This window comes from Sinocyclocheilus grahami, unplaced genomic scaffold (assembly GCF_001515645.1).
Source record: "Sinocyclocheilus grahami isolate Dianchi unplaced genomic scaffold, SAMN03320097.WGS_v1.1 scaffold1122.1, whole genome shotgun sequence".
NCBI classification, from domain to species: domain Eukaryota; kingdom Metazoa; phylum Chordata; class Actinopteri; order Cypriniformes; family Cyprinidae; genus Sinocyclocheilus; species Sinocyclocheilus grahami.
Window position 1 is genome coordinate 148,980 of NW_015506301.1, and position 22,535 is coordinate 171,514.

At 37.8% G+C, this 22,535-nt stretch overlaps 1 protein-coding gene across 3 annotated transcripts in view; it reads right to left on the reverse strand.

Annotated features, from left to right (window-relative positions):
* Positions 1–22,535, reverse strand: part of LOC107567026 (GDP-L-fucose synthase) — a 43,748-nt gene that overhangs the window by 16,199 nt on the left and 5,014 nt on the right. Inside the window, exons 1-8 of one of the 3 annotated variants that reach the window (XM_016252612.1) lie at positions 14,803–14,858; positions 11,484–11,632; positions 10,843–10,957; positions 10,622–10,750; positions 9,386–9,459; positions 5,074–5,207; positions 4,863–4,994; positions 4,674–4,753 (exon numbers count right to left, since the gene is read on the reverse strand). In XM_016252612.1, coding sequence (XP_016108098.1) covers positions 4,674–4,753; positions 4,863–4,994; positions 5,074–5,207; positions 9,386–9,459; positions 10,622–10,750; positions 10,843–10,957; positions 11,484–11,632 — 813 coding nt within the window. In that variant the 5' untranslated portion in view covers positions 14,803–14,858. Of the gene's footprint in view, positions 1–4,673; positions 4,754–4,862; positions 4,995–5,073; positions 5,208–9,385; positions 9,460–10,621; positions 10,751–10,842; positions 10,958–11,483; positions 11,633–13,328; positions 13,463–14,802; positions 14,859–22,535 lie in introns of those variants that run through there. The other 2 variants (XM_016252613.1, XM_016252611.1) reach the window with 2 other exon arrangements.

A 22,535-nucleotide genomic window follows, 5' to 3' on the forward strand; every position in this document is an offset into this window, starting at 1 on the left:
GATCGAGCTCAGTCGGATCGATTAAGGTGTTTACATGAAGGCTTTTCAGTCCGATTGAGCCCTCAATCCGATTTCAAATGGATTATTTGGTTGCATGTAAACGTAGCCAGTGTTAGGTAGATTGTTCCAGAGTTTGGGAGCTAAATAGGAGAAGGATCTGCCGCCACAGTTGATTTTGATATTCTAGGTATTATCAAATGGCCAGAGTTTTGCGATCGTAGCAGACGTGAAGGACTATAATGCAATAAGAGCTCGTTCAAATACTGATGTGCTAAACCATTCAGGGCTTTATAGCAAGATTTTAAAATCTATACGATGTTTAATAGGGAGCCAGTGCAGTGTTGACAGAACCGGGCTAATATGGTCATACTTCCTGGTTCTAGTAAGAACTCTAGCTGCTGCATTTTGAACCAGCTGGGGTTTGTTATTAAAAACGCCAAGCCAACCCCCAATAAAGCATTACAATAATCTAACCTTGAGGTCATGAACGCATAAATTAACATTTCTGCATTTGACATTGAGAGCACAGGTCGTAATTTAGACATATTTTTGAGATGGAAAAATTTGGTTTTACAAATACTAGAAACATGGCTTTCGAAGGAAAGATTGCTATCAAATAGCACACCTAGGTTCCTAACTGATGACGAAGAATTGACAGAGCAGCCATCAAGTGTTAGACAGTGTTCTAGGTCATTTTACCAAATTGCCAGAGTTTTGAGAATGCAGCGGACGTGGAGGACTATAATGCGATAAGAGCTCGTTCAAATACTGATGTGCTAAACCATTCAGGGCTTTATAGCAAGATTTTAAAATCTATACGATGTTTAATAGGGAGCCAGTGCAGTGTTGACAGAACCGGGCTAATATGGTCATACTTCCTGGTTCTAGTAAGAACTCTAGCTGCTGCATTTTGAACCAGCTGGAGTTTGTTTATTAAACACGCAGAGCAACCACCCAATAAAGCATTACAATAATCTAACCTTGAGGTCATGAACGCATAAATTAACATTTCTGCATTTGACATTGAGAGCACAGGTCGTAATTTAGACATATTTTTGAGATGGAAAAATTTGGTTTTACAAATACTAGAAACATGGCTTTCGAAGGAAAGATTGCTATCAAATAGCACACCTAGGTTCCTAACTGATGACGAAGAATTGACAGAGCAGCCATCAAGTGTTAGACAGTGTTCTAGGTCATTGCAAATTGGTATGTTTCGTCGGACCGCAAAGAAATATAGAGTATCATGAGCATAACAGTGAAAACTAACACCATGTTTCCTGATGAGATCTCCCAAGGGTAACATGTAAAGCGTGAAAAGTAACGGTCCTAGTACTGAAACCCAACCTCTGAGAAATACTGAAGATTTTGCTATAAACTGTAGACACTTCCCCCTTTACCTTTTAGACACGGCTCATGTTTAGAACAGTAATCTTGGGGGAGGGGGCGTAGACATGAGGCGGCTAGCAGACGGTCGGTTTAGCCAGTCTGTCTGCTTCCTGACCTTGGCCCCAGTTAGTCAAGTACAAACTCTAAGACTATGTGCCATATTTCTAGAGAGAAGAGCGGCACCAACACCGAGGAATGAAGAATCAAGGAATCAAGGCATTAATGTTTGCCTACAAAACCACCACTGGCTATGCACCCCTTTACCTAAATTCATTACTTCAGACTTATGCGCCTCTAGAAGCTTGCGTTCTGCAAGTGAACGTCGCTTTATTGTTCATCCCAAAGAGCCACAAAATCACTTTCACAGACTTTTAAATTAGCTGTTCCCTCCTGGTGGGATGACCTGCCCAACTCAAGAATCGGCTAAAAACACATCTCTTCCATCTTTATTTGACCCTCTAACTCTAGCAATCTCTATTCTAATTCTATTCTTAAAAACAATTGCCCCTTTTAGCCTTGCACTATATTAATTTACTAACGGCTTGTTTTCTTAAAAAAAAAAACTAAAACTAGCTTCTCTATTCTATCGATTCCTTTTCTTTTTATTTATTATACAATTAACAAAAGCAAAAGTAGGACAGGGACCAGAGCATATTACAGTGTCTGACATTGTACCTGCAAGTTATCAGATCAGAAAGATACATTAAAGCTCTGTTCACACCAAGAACGATAACTATAAAGATAACGATATTAGCATCCACACCAGCGAACGACATGGTCTGTTTATTCTCAGTGCATGCTCGTCTGCTGCTTTAAATTCTTGTGCTCATGATAGCAGGATTGATTCTGATTTGGTGTCAATGTTTTTATCGTTCGTCAGCTCGAAAAAATAGTTCTGAAAGTGATTCCAACGATATCGTCACTCTGTGTCTTTATCGTTATAGTTGTGGTGTGGACTCTGTTATTCTTTAATATTGAGAACTTTTTGAACTATATCTTTATTGTTATCTTTATAGTTATCGTTCTTAGTGTGAACGGGCCTTAAGAGATCATCAGCATATACAGTAGACTAACCAGTATTTCATTACCTCCAAACTTTATTCCATGAATATGGGGGTGACTTCTAATCCGTACAGCCAATGGTTCCAAGGCAATATCTAAAAGAAGGGTGGGAAAGATCTCCTTGTTTGGCTGTATTAGCATTTGTTCAAGGGAGAGTTCACCCAACAATGAAAATTACCCCATGGTTTACTCACTCTCAAGCCATCCTCGGTGTATATGACTTATTTCAGATGAATACAATCAAGAGTTAAATTACAACTAACACTAGCTTCTCTATTCTATCGATTCCTTTTCTTTTTATTTATTATACAATTAACAAAAGCAAAAGTAGGACAGGGACCAGAGCATATTACAGTGTCTGACATTGTACCTGCAAGTTATCAGATCAGAAAGATACATTAAAGCTCTGTTCACACCAAGAACGATAACTATAAAGATAACGATATTAGCATCCACACCAGCGAACGACATGGTCTGTTTATTCTCAGTGCATGCTCGTCTGCTGCTTTAAATTCTTGTGCTCATGATAGCAGGATTGATTCTGATTTGGTGTCAATGTTTTTATCGTTCGTCAGCTCGAAAAAATAGTTCTGAAAGTGATTCCAACGATATCGTCACTCTGTGTCTTTATCGTTATAGTTGTGGTGTGGACTCTGTTATTCTTTAATATTGAGAACTTTTTTAACTATATCTTTATTGTTATCTTTATAGTTATCGTTCTTAGTGTGAACGGGCCTTAAGAGATCATCAGCATATACAGTAGACTAACCAGTATTTCATTACCTCCAAACTTTATTCCATGAATATGGGGGTGACTTCTAATCCGTACAGCCAATGGTTCCAAGGCAATATCTAAAAGAAGGGTGGGAAAGATCTCCTTGTTTGGCTGTATTAGCATTTGTTCAAGGGAGAGTTCACCCAACAATGAAAATTACCCCATGGTTTACTCACTCTCAAGCCATCCTCGGTGTATATGACTTATTTCAGATGAATACAATCAAGAGTTAAATTACAAAATGTCCTGGCTCTTCCAAGCTTTATAATGGCAGAGAATGGGGGTTGAGATTTGGAAACGAAATAAAGTGCAGCCATCCATCATAAAAAGTACTCCACATGGCTCCAGGGGGTTAATAAAGGCCTTATGAAGCAAAGCAATGCATTTGTGTAAGAAAAATATCCATATTTAAAACTTTATAGATAATATCTAGCTTCCACAAGTTTTAAATATGGATATTTTTATTACCCAAACATATCGATTCACTTCACAAGGCCTTCATTAACCACCTAGAACCGTGTGGAGCACTTTTTGTGATGGATTTACGCACTTAATTGGACTTCAAAACCTCGATCTCCATTCTCTGTCATTATAAAGCTTGGAAGAGCCAGGACATTTGTAAATATAACTCTGATTGTATTCGTCTGAAAGAAGAAAGTCATACACAACTAGGATGGCTCAAGTGTGAGTAAAACACAGGCTAATTTTCATTTTTTGGGTGAACCCCAGCGGTTGGGTCAAAACAACCCAATAGCTGGGTTTGTCACTTTTTAATCCAGCATTTTTTAGAGTGTAGAAAATACTGAATTTTTACCTTCTAGCTTCCGAACTTAAAACGCTCAAATACCAAACACATATTTGGTCAAAATGATTGAGCCTCTTTACCAGATCCCATTCATCCAGTGTCCATGTGGTATCCAAAACCAGCTAACATTGCATTTTGTTGTAACCTGTCTTCTATGAGCCACAAGGCAGAATTTAGGAAATGAAGTGATGGTAAAAAAAATATGCATGGGTTTATTGAATAGCCTGTTTCAATACTTACTTTCAATAAATGTTCAGCACAAATTCAACAAAATGTTATTATACCCAAACGGAAGCAATGGAAAATTACTACTTTACAATAAATGATTACATTGTATGATTGATTAAATGATAAATTATTAAATTAATTATAAATTACAAAAACAGAAAATCGTTCTCTTGAAGGTTCTGACCGTCTGATTTGCTAGTGTCATACTGAGAGAGCTTAGTTAAGGTTCATCTGTAAGTCTGTGTGAACGAATGCTTTAGGTTTAGTTCATTCGTGGACTACTTTTATATTGCTTTTTGAAGCTTAAGAACAATCTGGAAATTCTACAGAATATCTCATCTTGTGTTGCACAGAAGGAAGACTTGTATCAACTGTAAAAATATCTGCAGACACTGTTTGTGTGTGAAAGGATACAATAACGTCCCCTTCGAACCCGAACGCTTCGGCCACAGCGTCCACAGCGTCCTTTACAGTCAACTCATCCTCCTCCCCGACTAGACAAAGAAACGAAGAAAAAGAGAAACATGATCTTGATATCTGAACAACCAATGAGCTCTGATGAAACAGACCCAACACGTGTGATATCAAACACAGCTGGAGTACCTGACAGAATGATGGGCTCCACCTCGTCGTACTCCCTCAGAACCCACAGAAACAGACGAGCCAGATCCAGAGAATAGATGAACTGCCGCAGAGCGCGACCCGAACCCCAGACCTGCAGAGGTTTACCTTCCTCTGCAACACAAACACGCAACATTTACCCTGTGAGCATGTGAGACGCTCTGAATGTGATTGTGAGTTAAACGTGTCTCACTCTTCGCCAGGTACGTCTTGTGGATCAACCCCGGCATCACGTGACCGTCCTCAATGTTGTAGTTGTCATGGGGTCCAAACATGTTGGTGGGGATGACGGCTGTGTATTTCAAACCATACTGCTGAAATAATGCCCTAATGGACAAACACACACAAGACAAGGTAAACAAATAAAATACATTTTTATGGTTTAATTATCAGCTTTTTAGCAACTCGCAAACCCACCACAGTTCTTACATTAAGCCCAGGAAACCCTGGTGTAATAATTTTTAATGCATTTAATAAAAAAATGCAACATGTTTTCTTTCTCTTTGCTTTTTTATATCAAGATGGCATGTTACATTTGAAATCAAACTTATTTTAAATTTACAAAAGTAATCTAAAAGTAGTCAGATTACATTACCTAAAACAAGTAACCTGGATTATGTTACAATTTTCAACACATAACCAGTAACAGACTACAATTTGTAAGTAATCTACCCAGCTCTGGTAACAAAGCACAAAGGTTATTGTGAATGTTTAATGAATGTTTTATCTAGGCATTAACTGCAAAAAAAAAAAACAATTTAGCTTGCAAGCAAGTAATACACCTGAAGTAGTTAATATGTAAAAACTCATTCAACAATAATCATTTTCCAAATCCTGTTTGTGTATCAAATCTGTCCAGATGTCTGCTTTGGCGGCATTTAGTGATTTAAATACTGCAGTAGGTGATGTATATGTATGCAAGTGCCCAAAACTTCCAGTTTGTTCACATATCTTTGTTTTGTCTTGCCAGAGGTGATTTAAATATTCATTGTTTGCAACAGATGGAAAATGACAGGCCTGTACTGCAGTTCTATGGATGTTTTGCCCTCCAGGGAAGTTATTATGAATGCAAACTATGAATTGTTAAACAACAAACAAACAATAAACCTAATGCCACTTGTCTTATTAAATATTCACATGCTTTGTACAATCACAGAAACTGTATGTGCTGTGTTCGGTTTGGGGGGAAAACTGAATACTAAAAACGCCATTATTTTGGCTGAAAGTGAAAGAGTCAAAATATATGCCTAAATTCAAAATAAAAATGTGACTTTACTTGAAAATGTGATCTGTTAAGCCTCGTACGTAACAGACAGCCTTGCGTCATATTGCTGAAACGGCCTCGACCAAACAATACAAGCACATGTAAGCTGCGTTTTTTGGTTTGTAGCTTCATCAAACATTAGTAAACCATAGTAGATCACATAGATTTATTTACAGCAAGTGTTCTTTACTCAAACGAGCCCAAACATAACACCACGTCTAGATCTTGAGATAATCTTCATAGAGTTGCATTTTTTGCTCTAGGTAAACAGGACATCCAGGATCCGATCGCATGATGTTGCAATGTTTTCCAACACAATTTGAAAGCATTGGGAAGTAGTGTTGGGTCGTTCTTGAACGATTCGTTCATTTTGAACAAATCTTTAATGTGACTCGGGAAGAACGAGTCGTCTCGGGGAGTGATTCGTTCAGTCGCGCATATAGGTTCTGTACTGGAATTAGTCAAGTAGTTCACCTGTTTCCAGTCTTCGGGTTTTCCGAGTCGTTCGTTCATCACGTGACAGCCCCATAAGCTTAACCTATGCAGTCTGAGCCGGAAAGAGACTTAATAATAATAACCAACTCTGTATTACCTTTGTTACAACATTCAGTGTTATGGAAAAGAACCATCATGACAGAAATTCACACATTTATAAACTGTAAGAAGGAAAAAGCTACAATTTGAGACCAGAAACGCATCACGTAACTGTAAGAGTAAATAATAATTATAATAATGATGATAATAATAATAACTATGCACCCGTTTGTAAGGAAGCTTGTAAATGAACTAATTTCTCTCTCCAACGCTGTCACGTCACGTGACAAAAGAACGAACGATTCGAAAGACTCGAGAGATGAACTAATCAATTCTCTTTCCGGCTCAGACTGCATTGGTTAAGTTTATGGGGCTGTCACGTGATGAACGAACGACTCAAACCCGAAGACTTGTCAGATAAGAGCTGAGGTGAGCTAATCATAGACTGAAGACTCAGGTAAACAATGAATTAATCTTTTCTGTTTCTTATAGCATTATAGTTTTGTATTGTTTGTAGTATGATCAACGTTTGCGTAAGTAGTAGACGTGTTAGGGAAGTAATACGTAACATTTTAATTATATTTTGCTAAAATGAACGAAATGACTCGAAAAAAGATTCATTCATTTTGCTGGACGAGACTCAAAGGTCCGAGTCGGTAAAATTACCCGAACTTCCCATCACTATTGGGAAGTTCAACCAACAGAAACTGTATTTCAAGTATGGTGGGTAGAGACGATGAGTAAAGACCATCAGTGACTGTTTTACAGCGTGAGCGCGCTTGGATTGGATTGATCTCTCAGATTGACAGCTCTTGCATTTACCATTCGCCATACAATTGAAGCGCCCAACTGGAAGACCAGCATTCATTCACCAGGAACATACTCTTTACATAAATACATTGGGTGTTAAATACAACTCATCCTGATTAAACCTGCCAGACCCAACAAAAAAATACAAGTTCAAGATGCGCTGATTCCAGTTAAACATCGCATTTAGGCCCAATCCCAATTCTATTTTTTACCCCTTCACCTACCCCTGATCAGACATGAAAATATGTTGTGGCACTATTATGCAGTCAGTAATGATTTAATGTTAGCGATTTTTTTGCAAATATTTTTTTTCAGTAACACACTGTAAAAAATGACCGTGAATTTAATGGTTAACGACTGTAAAAATGCTACAGTAAAAACCTGTTAAATGGTTAACGGTAAATTCCCCTACTGTATACGGTGAAAAACTGTATTGGACATTACATGTAATTTTACGGTAGTATACCGTTTTCGGAAGTGGAAAAAGACGGTATAATTTACAGTGAATAACCATAAATTGACATTCCCAGAATTCCCTGCGTTACATTTCAAATTTGATGTTTTTTTGTTGAAATAATTATGTTTCTTCTTTGTTTTTTCTTATCAGTTTTGTATATCAGGGTTGTGTGTTACACCTAATGTTGTTAAATGAATGTTTATTGCATTATTTCAGTTTCATGTGTGTTACCGTGATGGTGTTTAGTGTTTGTGTGAATGACACACTGTGCACCTTCTATATATGTTATTATTTAAAAGCTGCTTGTGATGGGCTTTGGTTCATCATGTGACTTTCTCATCACCTCCTGCATTTGGTGGTTATCAGTGTATTACAAAGGTACAAAACAGAGTTCAGTACTTCAATAGGTTGGCATATTAACATTATATCAGTTAAGGAAATTACGGTATTTAACTGTAAATTTAAGTTAAAACCGTAAAACCTAAAATGTTGCTACCGTATTTTTTACGGTAAAATTCCAGCAACCACAGCTGCTGGCTTTTTACCATAAATTTTACGGATTTTTTTTTTTTTTACAGTGCATGATCGTAAATATGAAAACACAATTTAATTTAACATAAAACAAATTATTACCTTAAATCAAAATCTTTATTAATGCCAAAAATGCTTACATTTATGGGTCTTTTTGTTCACTCGAGCAGCCATGTTGCCAGTGTAGCCGGTTTATGCTGAGATAATTCTCATATCCCTTCATTTGAAGTGTGGTCCCCGAAAAAATCTTCGTTTGAAGGGCTATCTGGCCCTTTCCCCTCCACAGAGGTAGAAATGGGATTGGGCCTTAATGTCTGCATACTATAGTCTAATAAAAGTAAATAAACTTGCTACTTAAGGAAATTTATTTTAGTATAAAATGTGATTTTTATCTACTAGCAAGTTCATTATATTTAGTAGACTGAATAGAGTAAATTTCATTGTATCACTGGCAAATTGACTGCCAGTCACCGAGCAGGTAACCATTAACAAAGTTTATTGACCATTTAAATCCTTATCATCCAACATAATGCCAGTTAGGCTTTCCACGTAGTGTAAATCAATATTTACATAGTATGACGATAGTAAATATATCTCTCTCACACTTGTCCCGCACTGTTAGCAAATCTATCACACCTACTGACCTGCAACAGAGCAGTAACCAGATGGTCACCCTTGTACCTGATGTGCAAGATCAAGACAAGGCTATTTAAACAGGTCGTGTGAATGTATAATGTGAAACCTAGAAACCTGAATACCCGGTATCACGGTCTGGCACCAACAGCCCGGATGTCAAACTACACCCATGCAGACAAAAGCATGACAGTATTTTATTTTGAAATGTAATCCAGACATGTTTTCATGAGAAAAACAGCTCAAAACCAGTGACACCAAGAGAGCAGAACTGACCTGTTGTGGACGTCAATCATGCGTTTGGCGTAGGCATAACCGTAATTAGACTCATGCGGGGCACCGTTGTGCATCTGACACACAGAAAGGGAGAAACACAAGGGTATTTTACACAATTCATGCAAACAGGCTCATGAAACCAATCATACATCCACTAACTTCAGTTTCTCATATCATGCATTTTAAATAGCTATTAGGTCCAATTTTTAAATGACAATTCTTCACTCTCTCTCTGCTGTTTAGGGATGATTGTATCTATCTATTCCTCATAACCTCACTGTAATGTGAGTTTGTGAACAGCAAGCAAGCAAGCATTTTTGACACGTTAATGTGGCGGTAATGTATCTTAATCAGTGTTGGGGAAAGTTACTTTTAAAAGTAATGCATTACTAAAAGTCCCTTTATGGAACTCTTTATGGAAAGTAATGGGTTACGTTACTTTTGCGTTACTTTTTCTCATCTGGGCTGGGCTCATTTTTTGTTTTCAGCAATAAAAAAAGGAAGCACATATGTTATGTTTATCGAAAAGTCATTTTTGCTTATTATTGTGGTTGAATTGGATCAGAGAAGGTCAGCAGCAAAGACACTGGTTAATAAAATGAGATTAAATACATAAAGGATATTTGTGTTATTTAACATATTTCATTATTGCAGGTTTGCATCATATTCTGAGTTTGCATTTCACTGTTTTTATTGATTTTGAGGAATACTGAATCTGTTTTTGTGCGGGTGAGATGAGTAAATGCATGTTGACATTCAGTCTAGAACTACAGTAAGATCATGTTCACACAGCGCACACAACACCTCTGCACTTACTCCTGATTTCTCTCAACATGGGGACAGGAGAGCTGTCAGTCAATACATGCGAAACAAAGTAACTGGAGTTACTTATTTGAAAAAGTAACTCAGATATTCTCTTGTAAATTAAAAGGTAATGCGTTACTTTACCAGATACTTGAAAAAAGTAATCTGATTACGTAACTCCCGTTACTTGTAATGCGTCCCAACACTGATCCTAATGTTCTTAAATGTATCTCAAAGTTTCTGACATTTTTACAGCTTAGTTTCAATTAAATTAAGGAAATTTGAGATGAATGAATGGATTTCGATAGATCAAGGAACATGACTCATGACTCGTGGTGTGAGCACTTTAAGGGAACAGTAAACGCATACTGTCTGGAACATCTGCCATTTAGTGTGTGTGTGTGTGTGTGTGTGTGTGTGTGCGTGCTTTACCACGGTCTCATCTATAGGGTAGGTGGTTTTATCTGGAAAAACACACGTAGACAGACAAGAAACGACCTTCACCACGCCGAACTCCTGAGATGTGTGCAGCACGTTGTCATTGATGTGCACATTATTCCTCTGAAAACAAGAAGCCCATACAATCAATATACAGTCAGTGCAATCATTCAACAGTGATATTTCCAACCTTGTTACTTAATGTTAATAATTACCCAGAAGTCCAGGTTCTGTCTCATGTTTCTGTAGAGTCCTCCCACCATGGCGGCCAAATGAATGACGTGTGTCGGACGATGTCTCTCGAAGGCTGCTCTCGTCTCTTCAGCGCTCCTAAAGCAGCACGTGTAAATATATTTACCATTGTGACACAAATAAAAGCACTTAAGTTGGAGCTTCTTCTTTGTCTAAATTCTAGCTCTGCCCCTTCTGGACATTTATTAACCAACTTCATGAGCTGAAGTGCTACTAGCCAAGTAAGAACATTAATGACGAGTGAAAAAATCTTGTGAGGCACTGCAAATAATCTAATTAAAATGATGGATGAATATAAAACTATTTATATAAAGATGTTGGTTGAGTATATAGAAACAACATATTTTACATTCATTGCAAAATATTCCTATTTACACAGATATTTCAAATTCAGAGCAGAGGGTGACTGACTCAATGCCATTCTCAGTGCTTGATGGCAGAGGGCGGAGCTCTTTTGGTGCGATTAGCTTCTTGCGATTCTCTGATTAATGTAAAGTTCTTATTGAAAGCTTACATTATATATAAAATGCATGTTATACAATAAGTGTTATGGCCTATTTTAATGATTGTGTTATGTGTGTGATGTCTGATGAGTGTATCTTACACAAGATTGGTCTCTTTGGATGACAGGAATATCCATTCTTCTCCTTCTCTCCCTCCGCCCTCCTCTTTCACCACCCGCTCTATCGCTCGCCCCACCAGCCCACTGCCGCCTGTCACCAACACACGCATCGGCCCGACTGACCCGTTCATCTGACAGACAGAGAGAGAGAGATGGTGTTTGTTTAACACTTCAGGGGTTAAAACACATGTGAAAACAGGAACTACTGTAATAATCAAGAATTTGTCATTTTCATAAGGGTCAATTTTTTGAAATTGAGATTTATACATCATCTGAAAGTTGGATAAATAAGCTTCCATTGATGTATGGTTTGTTAGGATCGGACAATATTTGGCCGAGATACAACTATTTGAAAATCTGGAATCTGAGGGTGCAAAAAAAATCTAAATATTGAGAAAATCATCTTTAAAGTTGTCCAAATGAAGTTCTTAGCAATGCATATTACTAATCAAACATTAAGTTTATATATATTTACAGTAGGAAATTTACTAAATATCTTCATGGAACATGATCTTTACTTAATATCCTAATGATGTTTGGCGTAAAAGAAAAATTGATAATTTTGACCCATACAATGTATTGTTGGCTATTGCTACAAATATCCCCCAGCGACTCAACACTGCTCTTGTGCTCCAGGGTCACAAATGATCGATGGTGCCAAACTCCTCAAATTTCGATACCAAAGTAAAAACTAACAGCCTACTATGTAAAAAGTTTACAAGAAATTAATTGGTCAGTAAAATCAATAATATAATAAAAACAAATAAGCAAATGACAAGAAATGGTGGCAAATAAACAAAATAGAACAAATATACAAATGAAATAAAAAGGGCATTTTCCAAGTAGGAATATTAGTAAGTTAGTATTCAATACTATACATAAATTGCAGCGGGTGTATTTTAGGCTGCTGTCACTTTAAGACCCAATCACGGATCCAGTATTCAGATACATACGATTAACTAATTAAAGCGAGAAGCTGCGGCGTACAGTGATTTTACAACAGCTAATGGGTTGTTAAAGAACAAAAGGTTGCTGTTCTAAAAATTGTTAACCAGGGTTTCATGTGGCTTATTGCTTTTATAAAACGGTTACTACATGGACAGTTAAATAAACAGAGCAACAAAAATTATAACATTTATTGATTGTAAGAAATGAAGTTTTCACAAGGTTCGTTATCGATAAAAAGGTACAGTCATGATGAACATGAGTGAAAAATGCGCGGGAACTTTGTGAACCCCCCCCCCCCCGAACGCGCAGATTCCTATTGAAATTCCTGTTTTTCAAAAACAACACTAAAAAAAGTTTGATTTAATATATGTTCATGTTTAAAAAAAAACAGCTCAGAGAGAGGTTCTCATTTTCTTTTGTCAAGCCTTGAAGGACTGCACAGTATGTAACTCCTAAGACTTGAGACTCGTCAGACCAGATGACCAGCAACAGCTCAGGTGTCACATGTTTTAAACATTTTAAAAATTATACAACAAACCCACCTAGGGCATGTTCACGTAGGAAAACAACTGAGAGCAGCGCGAGTAGACACAAAAACACTTTGGTTTAACCAACACTGGTTTAACAGACAGACTAAACCAGGATTAGGTCATAGATCAATTAGGACATTTAGTCATTTTTATAAACGCACCTTTACTGGCGTGCATCTTGAGACAAAACAAAGACACTGATATATTTAAGATCAGTCAGTGCAAGTTTCTTTCAGATGAAACAGCTCAGACTTACATTTTAGTCTAGGACTAAGCCTTGTCTGTGAAACCGGGGGTTCAATGTGAACGGACTCTTATTCACATGACATAGCTTGATCTTATCCGTTACCTCTCAGAAAGTAGCCTTTTGTTTCAGTTGCTTATTGGTGAAATATCCACTTCGTCCAGCACTGCTGCTTCTCTGTGTTCTTGAGGATCTCAATACTGTCTGATTTACTGACCGAGAAACCGCTTCAGGTGATTCATTGACTCAAGACCGTTTTGCAAACCCGCTTGGCCAGTTTAGTGCAAAGAAAAGACGGACTCAAATGATTAATTCATAATTAATGGCATGGCTGGTTCAGTCGACAGAAATAGGCTACGGGTTAAAAATGATACCAGGGGAAACTTTTATTGAGTTGGAACGGTGACTTCCGTCTTTATTCAGCAATGTTTAGCAGAATGATTGCTTGGCAACACAGAAAGCATACTTGGCACAGTAGGCTAATACTGATTTAACGATGTCCAGGTGTGTTTTTTCACACTGGCACTGAAGGTGGCTCAGCAACCAGAATATGCATTTTACTATGCGCTTTTCATGATCATCAAGCACGCCATGCTCGTTCATCTATGTTTCTTCATCGCGCTTACGTGTTAATAACATAGTCATTACCAGGTTATAACAACATGCTCCCCACGCACTCTAGCGCCCCCTGGGGACACCCCCTGGTGAATTTCCATCCAAAACAAACCATGGAAATGCCATTTTTGTTTTGGAAACCTACTGTGATCGTGTAGTTCCATAGTACTGCCAAAGATTATATTTTCGCTATGGTACCATAGCACCATTTTTCTACAGGTTCGTATGATCTCAGTAAAAGCAGCTCTTCTTTCTCTTCACGCCTACGGCTCACAATGAAAACAGACAGCTGAACCTGTAAAGCAAGTTTAACAGCTGACACACCCTGTAAGTCAACACGAGAGCACATCACTGATGGGTATCAACTTCTGCATTTATGACAAAAAACACTTGAAATATACTCATGCGGGATTTATACATAACATTCCTTATTTATTTGTATATCAATGAATGCACAAGTCGCGCAGACTATAAAGGGATACTACTTCACCCAAAAATTTTAATTAAGAAATTTGCTGGACCTGGTTTTGTTATAATGCCTTATGCCCTTTCCTCTCTTTTTGCACCACAAAAGGAGATTTTCAAGCCTTTTTTTAAACGCAAAATTACCACAGAATGCGACACGTGCCGTCTGGGGGTACACGATAGGGTTTGGTGAAAAAGAAACCGAAATTTAGTGTATAATCTAAAGAAAATCCTGACTTTGACCGCTGGTCTCACTTAGTGCCAAAGTTCAGTTCGACTCGCGAGACTCGCCCAGGTAAAGATGAATGAAAACACGACATGAAATACAACGCCTAGAAATCCAGTACAAAGAATGAACTTGTTATAAACACTTAAAGCACAAGATAAAAGATTTTATGCAAACAACGGCAACTGCTAGGGTCTAAACAGAACAACCTGTCACAGTAGATGAATACTGGTGTTTTAGATCTGTTAATATTTGAAGAAAGCAGTAAGTTACCTGCTCTCCGGTGTGTGTGGTCTCTGGCTCGCTGCCTATTGCTTCCTCTCGCTCTGCGAGTTCTGTGGAAATAGGAAAACTTTTCCTTCAGGATTACAATGCTCTCAGCTGACTGGCTTATGGATACACACACTTACATTTCAGGTATGCATACCTGGAGGGCAAAGGAAGAAACATCCGGGTAATATTTCACCTCGAAATTAGAACAAAAAAATTTACTACAGTAATTAAAATAATCGTAATAGCACACACTCTAAAAAAAATGGACAAGCCCAGCAGTTGGGTTGTTTTGACCCAGCGGTTGGGTTGTTTTGACCCAGCCGTTGGGATGTTTTGACCCAGCGGTTGGGTTGTTTTTAACCCAACCGCTGGGTCAAAACAACCCAATAGCTGGGTTTGTCCCTTTTTAACCCAGCACTGGGTTATATTTAACCCAGCATTTTTTAGAGTGCATATTTGAATTAAAATTAAGTTCAGTACAACATGTACTACCATTACGCAATTTACAGTTTATTTTTCGTTTATTCTTCATTTTTGCTCTCTGGAAAGAGAATACACATTTTGCATTTTTTTTCCCTGTAGGTTTTGTAAATCTGCCTTCCTTATGAAGCTGAATAAGATGAGCGAACAGTCTCAGGTTTCTGTGTGATTCGGCAAACCATAAATATTCCAAAACTCCTTTATATAGAAAAGCATTGTTTCAAATACAAGCGTATTATACAGTAGGCTACATACAGTGCCGCTGTCCCTTTTTAACCCAGCACTGGGTTATATTTAACCCAGCATTTTTTAGAGTGCATATTTGAATTAAAATTAAGTTCAGTACAACATGTACTACCATTACGCAATTTACAGTTTATTTTTCATTTATTCTTCATTTTTGCTCTCTGGAAAGAGAATACACATTTTGCATTTTTTTCCCCTGTAGGTTTTGTAAATCTGCCTTCCTTATGAAGCTGAATAAGATGAGCGAACAGTCTTGACCATATAATACTGAGTGTTCAGGTTTCTGTGTGATTCGGGAAACCATAAATATTCCAAAACTCCTTTATATAGAAAAGCATTGTTTCAAATACAAGCGTATTATACAGTAGGCTACATACAGTGCCGCCCAAAAATATTGGCACCCTTGGTGAATATGAACAAAGGTGGCTGTGAAAATAAATCTGCATTGTTTATCCTTTTGATCTTTCATTCCAAAAATGTACAACATTCTAACCTTTCATTGAAGTAAACAATGGAACGTGGGGGAAACTCACATTATGAAATAAATGTTTTTCTCTAGTTCACGTTAGTCACAGTTATTGGCACCCAATTATTGCAACGTCCTTTTCCCAAGATAACAATTCTGAGTTTGGAGAACACTTAATAAGAGATCAGAGAGCATTCCTTCATCCAGAATCTCTCCAGATCCTTGAGATTCCCAGCTTCATGTTGGTGCTTCTCCTCTTCAGTTCACCCACTCATTTTCTACAGGGTTCAGGTCAGGGGGAAAAAAGCTTCGTTTTGTGCTCAGCGACACATTTTTGTGTTTATTTTGATGTATGTTTTGAATCATTGTCCTGATGGACGATTCTAACAGAGGCAGTCAGGTTTAGATTTTTTATCTGTTGGTATTTGATAGAATCCATGATGCCATGCATCTGAACAAGATGTCCAGGACCTTCGGCAGAAAAATAGGCTCACAACATTAAAGATCCAGCAGTATATTTAACCGTGGGCATGGGTGACATCTGATCCCTGTTTGCACTTTTGCAAAAGCAAAAGCTCTTTTTTTAATGTTTCATCTGACCATAGAAGCCAGTCCCATTTGAAGCTCCAGTCGTGTCTGACAACTGAATATGCTAGAGTTTTTTTGGGATGAGGCAGGATGTTTTTTGTACCCATTTGAACAACAGGGGTGATGTAGGGGCTGTTTGATATATATATACAGTGGGTACGGAAAGTATTCAGACCCCCTTAAATTTTTCACTCTTTGTTATATTGCAGCCATTTGCTAAAATCATTTAAGTTGTTTCATCTGACCATAGAAGCCAGTCCCATTTGAAGCTCCAGTCGTGTCTGACAACTGAATATGCTAGAGTTTTTTTGGGATGAGGCAGGATGTTTTTTTGTTTTTTTTGTACCCATTTGAACAACAGGGGTGATGTAGGGGCTGTTTGATATATATATACAGTGGGTACGGAAAGTATTCAGACCCCCTTAAATTTTTGCGATTCTCCAGCTGTGATACTTGGAGAGTCTTTGGCCGCTCAAACGCTCCTCCTCACCATTGCATCTTTAGTTGATTGGAACCTCTTAATTATTGCCCTGATGTTGGAAATGGGGATTTTCAATGCTTTAGCTAGTTTCTCACAGCCAACAGGAAGTCACGGCTGGACAATTTCATGTTCACAATCACCCTGGTGTGCTAAAAACATAGTAAATATGAATAGGAATATACTTCAGAGATATTTTACTCATAAGAATTTCTAGGGGTACCAATAATGGTAGCCAACATGCATGGAAGAAAAACATTTATTTCATAATGCCAGTTTCCCCCCACTTTCAATTATTTTACTTCAATGAAAGTTTAGAATTTTCTGAATGAAAGATCAAAAAGATAAAATTATGCAGATTTATTTTCACAGCCGCCTTTGCTCATATTTACCAAGGGTGCCAATATTAGCACTGTGTCGTTAGAAAATAAACCAAGAACAAACCCTGAATGACAGATCAGTAAAACAGAGGAAATGTTCAGCACCAACCACAGTACAGAGTTCAAATAATTATATATTTTCATATAAACTCAACAGAATTTAAATGGCATCCAATGCATCACCAAGCACATTAGTGTGAATCTACAAAAACTGCAGCTGTCTCTTCCCAAATAGGCGGTTCTAAAGGTCTGGCTAAGAAACAAAGCTTTTCAAGGCTCTGAATCAAATGAACAAATTACTCCAAGCGCTCGAAACGCATAGGCTGGCTGCATCTGCTGGCCAAACGGTGTAAACGCAAACTAAAACGCAGGCCAAACATGCATGTCACACACCTTTTACAAATTAACTGCAAATGTTTTCATTAAAAGTGTGCGGTGAACAAATAATTAAATACAGTTAAATGTGAAGGTTCTGTAAAATCTGTTTTATTGATTTGTGTGTTATTAGGCAACGCTTGGTCAATTAGAAACAATTTAAAGGCAGGGTAGGCGATTCGCTTCAAAAGCATTTTTCGTTATGTGCAGACATGATACGTCTTCAGTGGGTTACACTACGCTATTGCAGAGCGAGCGAGAATGGAAGGCGTTATCATTGTAATATTCAATGCATTGTTATATGCGCTTTATCCTGTCGCTGGTTAGCCTCTTGAAGGTGTGGCAGGGAGGGTGGGATATTATGCTTTCAAAGCTAGCTCACCTATCCTGCCTTAAAAGTATCATTCTCCTTTATTGCATTATCATGTTATCATTATTGCATGATGCCAACCCTGAAACAACAAACTTCCAAATTTTGCTACAAGTTTGATTGCAACATATAATCATTGCTGTTAATAGTGTTCATCGTCTGTTTGATTACTTCATTAACTGAATTTTACCATGCATTTCTGCCATATGTACATAGTCACCACTGACAAGCTACTACTAAATATATTGTAGAAACCTAATTTTCTGTAAAGCCGCTTTGCAACGATTTGTATCGTGAAAAGCGCTATACAAATAAACTTGAATTGAATTGCATTATACACGCATAAAGTATTACAATTGATTAAATTCACTAGAAATGAACCTACATCATAAAACTGACCCACAGCCAACTATTAGAAACTACTTCATTGGTTCACGAGATCACCATCTAGCAGCAAATTTTGTATTGTTTCGAAACCAAAAAATAAAATAAAAAAAACAGTATGACATAACGAAGCCTTGTTTGCTGAAGCCACGTGACTTGGTGAGTTTGATTCAAGCTTCACGAATCAGTGTTTTGCTGACAACAGATTTATATACTCTGGCTACAAACATGTTGCATGTCGGACTACATACCGGTATATTTATATATTTAAACCACAGCTTTTGCGATTTGATAACTGTACTACTTACTAAGTTCTCACAACCATGCATAATTAAAATAACAATTTTACACATTTTCAAATATTTACCAACGTGGGTTTATACTTTCTTTTGGCTAGTGTTAATCTTAAACCTTGGTTGTGATACTAAGGGTGTCCCGCACATAGCTGCTAGATGGCGCCGCTAGCTCGTGCAGTCCTGCCTGAAGCAGTTTATGCATTAATAAATGCATTTGAAAACCCAGCATTGTGCAGTTTTAGTAACTGCATCCCTGGAAAATGAACATAGTTTAAGAAAAACTTAAAATAAGCATGAAAAGAGGGGTTGTGTTCCATGAGTTTGTCTTTGTAAAAATGATTAAGTGTTGTTCGATCAGTCATTGTTCGATTTCCAGCATTGAACAGTGTTCAAACGCCCCACAGCCAATGAGATGTGAAGATCTTCATTTACGGGCGGAGTCGTAATTGGCCACAAACCAATCACACGTCTCCTTGATTGCTGGAAAAAAAAGCAAAGCTTCCATAAAGATTCTTTTTTTTTATACTGCTATTGGAAAAACATTTAGTAATTGCATGCGTGTGTGAATGATCACCAGCTCTGAACGGCGTGAACTTGAAGTCTGGCAGGTATTTGCGTAGTTTGGCATTATTGGCGGTTTTCTTGAACTGACCGTCTGCTTTACTAGTGTCATACTGAGAGAGCTTAGTTAAGGTTCATCTGTCTAGAAAGTTTGCTCACCCCAAAAGGAAAATTCTGTCATTCAAGGTCTCCTGTTATGATGCTTACTGTGTTTTTTTATTTGTTTATGCGTGAAAGGATACGATCACTTCACCTTCAAAGCCCAACGCTTCAACCACAGCATCCGCAGCAAACTTTATGGACAATTCATCCTCCTCTCCCACTAGAGAGAAACAAACCAAGACAAAGAAACAAATAAGATATCTCGGATTCTCAGGAGCACACATTTAAGTAAATATGCATATGTATTGAAATTGGTTTATATCAATATATACTAAAATTCTACTGATATGACAATAACGTGTTTAAAGAAATTCAATAAACATTACTGTGCCAATACTAGTAAAATCGATATACTTCTGAGTTAAATATATTAAATAATGTTCTTAGTCTTTGCTTACACAAGTTTAAATGATAGATACGGTTGATTGTCTAAACCTAGGCTAAATATTAATAGTATCCAGAAAAAAAAATTGTGCATAATGCAGGACTTTTAATTATTAAAAAAGACTGGAATACACTGGGACTTTTATTTTGAAATGTATATGCTTATGACATCTAGCTATTCATCTAAAAAGATGAAGGAATTAAAACAAGCACTCTTACCGTCATCCACAACATATTACAATATATTATTCATCAACAGTAAATCATAAGCAATCGCTTGGCATAAATGCACGACATTCACTTTGAACGTGCTGACATTTGTTCAATTAAATCATTGACTTTTGAAATGTAATAATCTACCACAGAATTCGTTTCCACGACGGAATAAAATAAATAAAAACAATTAGACTTTTTTCTTAGAATTCTAAGTTTACGTCTTGCAACCTTATTATTTTTTCTCCAAATTCTGAGTTTTTGTTGTGGCAGTTTTCGATTTCAGTGAAGGTATGAGACAAAAGTCTTTTGAAGAGTTATTTTCTCGCTTGAAAATGTCTACAGTCATAACAGTCATTGAAGTTGGCTGCAGGGTGTGACAAATGAAAGAACACTAACTTTTTTATTAGGGTATAAAAAGTATTTATACCCTAATAAAACCAGGATGCTTCTATCTCATCCAAATATAATGCATATTCAACATATGTGTTCATTTAAGGTACAGTATCTAACTATGTCTCCTGGATGCATTTTCTAAGTTTTTAATGCAACTCATTTTCTTAGAAATGAGCACTTCTCGTTTCACTACACTCACTCTCACACACACACATTCTCTCACACACACATGCACACACACACCCTGTTGGTCTTTTAGCACATCAAAATAACTCCAGCATACCGATGAAGCAATCAGACTGTCTAAACAACACTCTTTTGTAAAGTAAAGCAAATAATACCAATAATAATAAAATTTCCCTCAGTTTACATCTCACAATATCACATTTTTCATCAGTTTACGTCTCACAATTTAGACTTTTTTTTCCTCAAAGTTCAGAATATACATATTGCAATAGTTTTTTTTTTCTTATGAAATAAAATATAAAAGGTAGTTGCGACTTTTTAACTCATAATTCTTTTTCATCGCAATTGTGACTTTATATCTCAATTCTTTTCTTCAAGACTTTTGAGAAGCTTTTTAGCAATTTTGAGGGGGGGGGGAGAATGTCAGAATAGTGAGATGGGGAAGTCGTGGCCTAATGGTTAGAGAGTCGGACTCATAACCCAAAGGTTGCGGGTTCGAGTCTTGTACCGGCAGGGATTGTAGGTGGGGGGAGTGAATGTACAGCGCTCTCTTCCACCTTCAATACCACGACTGAGGTGCCCTTGAGCAAGCCACCGAACCCTCAACTGCTCCCCGGGCGCCGCAGCAAAAAAATGGCTGCCCACTGCTCCGGGTGTGTGTTCACTGCTGTGTGTGTGCACTTAGGATGGGTTAAATGCAGAGCACTAATTCCGAGTATGGGTCACCATACTTGGCCTCATGTCACTTTCACTTCACTTCACTTTAAAGACCTGGTTTTATAGACAGGTCTTAGGTCTTAGGATTAGGCCATAGTTAAATTAGGACATTTAAGTAATTTTTATAAACGTGCCTTCGAAAAAAACATTACTGGCGTGCATCTTGAGACAAAACAAAGGCACTGATATATTTAAGATCAGTCAGTGCAAGTTTCTTTCATTTGAAACAGCTCAGACTTACATTTTAGTCTAGGACTAGACTTAAGCTTTGTCTGTGAAACAGTGGGGAAATGTTTTTTTCATTCCTTGGCAGAAACAAGCTTTCATAATCACATTAGGCCATAACGATTCCTGTTCCCTAATTTAAGATCTTTAAAATGATATTTAAGAGTTAGCCATGTCATTTAAGATATTCAAGACTCTTTATGACCTTAAATCAAACGGAATATTTCAGGACCCGTGGGAACACGGTGTCAAACACAGCTGGAGTACCTGACAGAATGATGGGCTCCACCTCGTCGTACTCCCTCAGAACCCACAGAAACAGACGAGCCAGATCCAGAGAATAGATGAACTGCCGCAGAGCGCGACCCGAACCCCAGACCTGCAGAGGTTTACCTTCCTCTGCAACACAAACACGCAACATTTACCCTGTGAGCATGTGAGACGCTCTGAATGTGATTGTGAGTTAAACGTGTCTCACTCTTCGCCAGGTACGTCTTGTGGATCAATCCTGGCAGGACATGCCCGTCCTCAATGTTGTAGTTGTCATGGGGTCCGAATACATTTGTGGGGATGACGGCTGTGTATCGCTGACCGTACTGCTGAAAATACGTCCTAATGGACACACACACACACACACACACACAGACACAGACACAGACACAGACACACACACAGACACACACACAGACAGACAGACACAGACAGACACAGACACAGACACACGACACACAGACACAGACACACGACACAGACACACACAGACACAGACACACACAGACACAGACACACACAGACACAGACACACACAGACACACAGACACACACA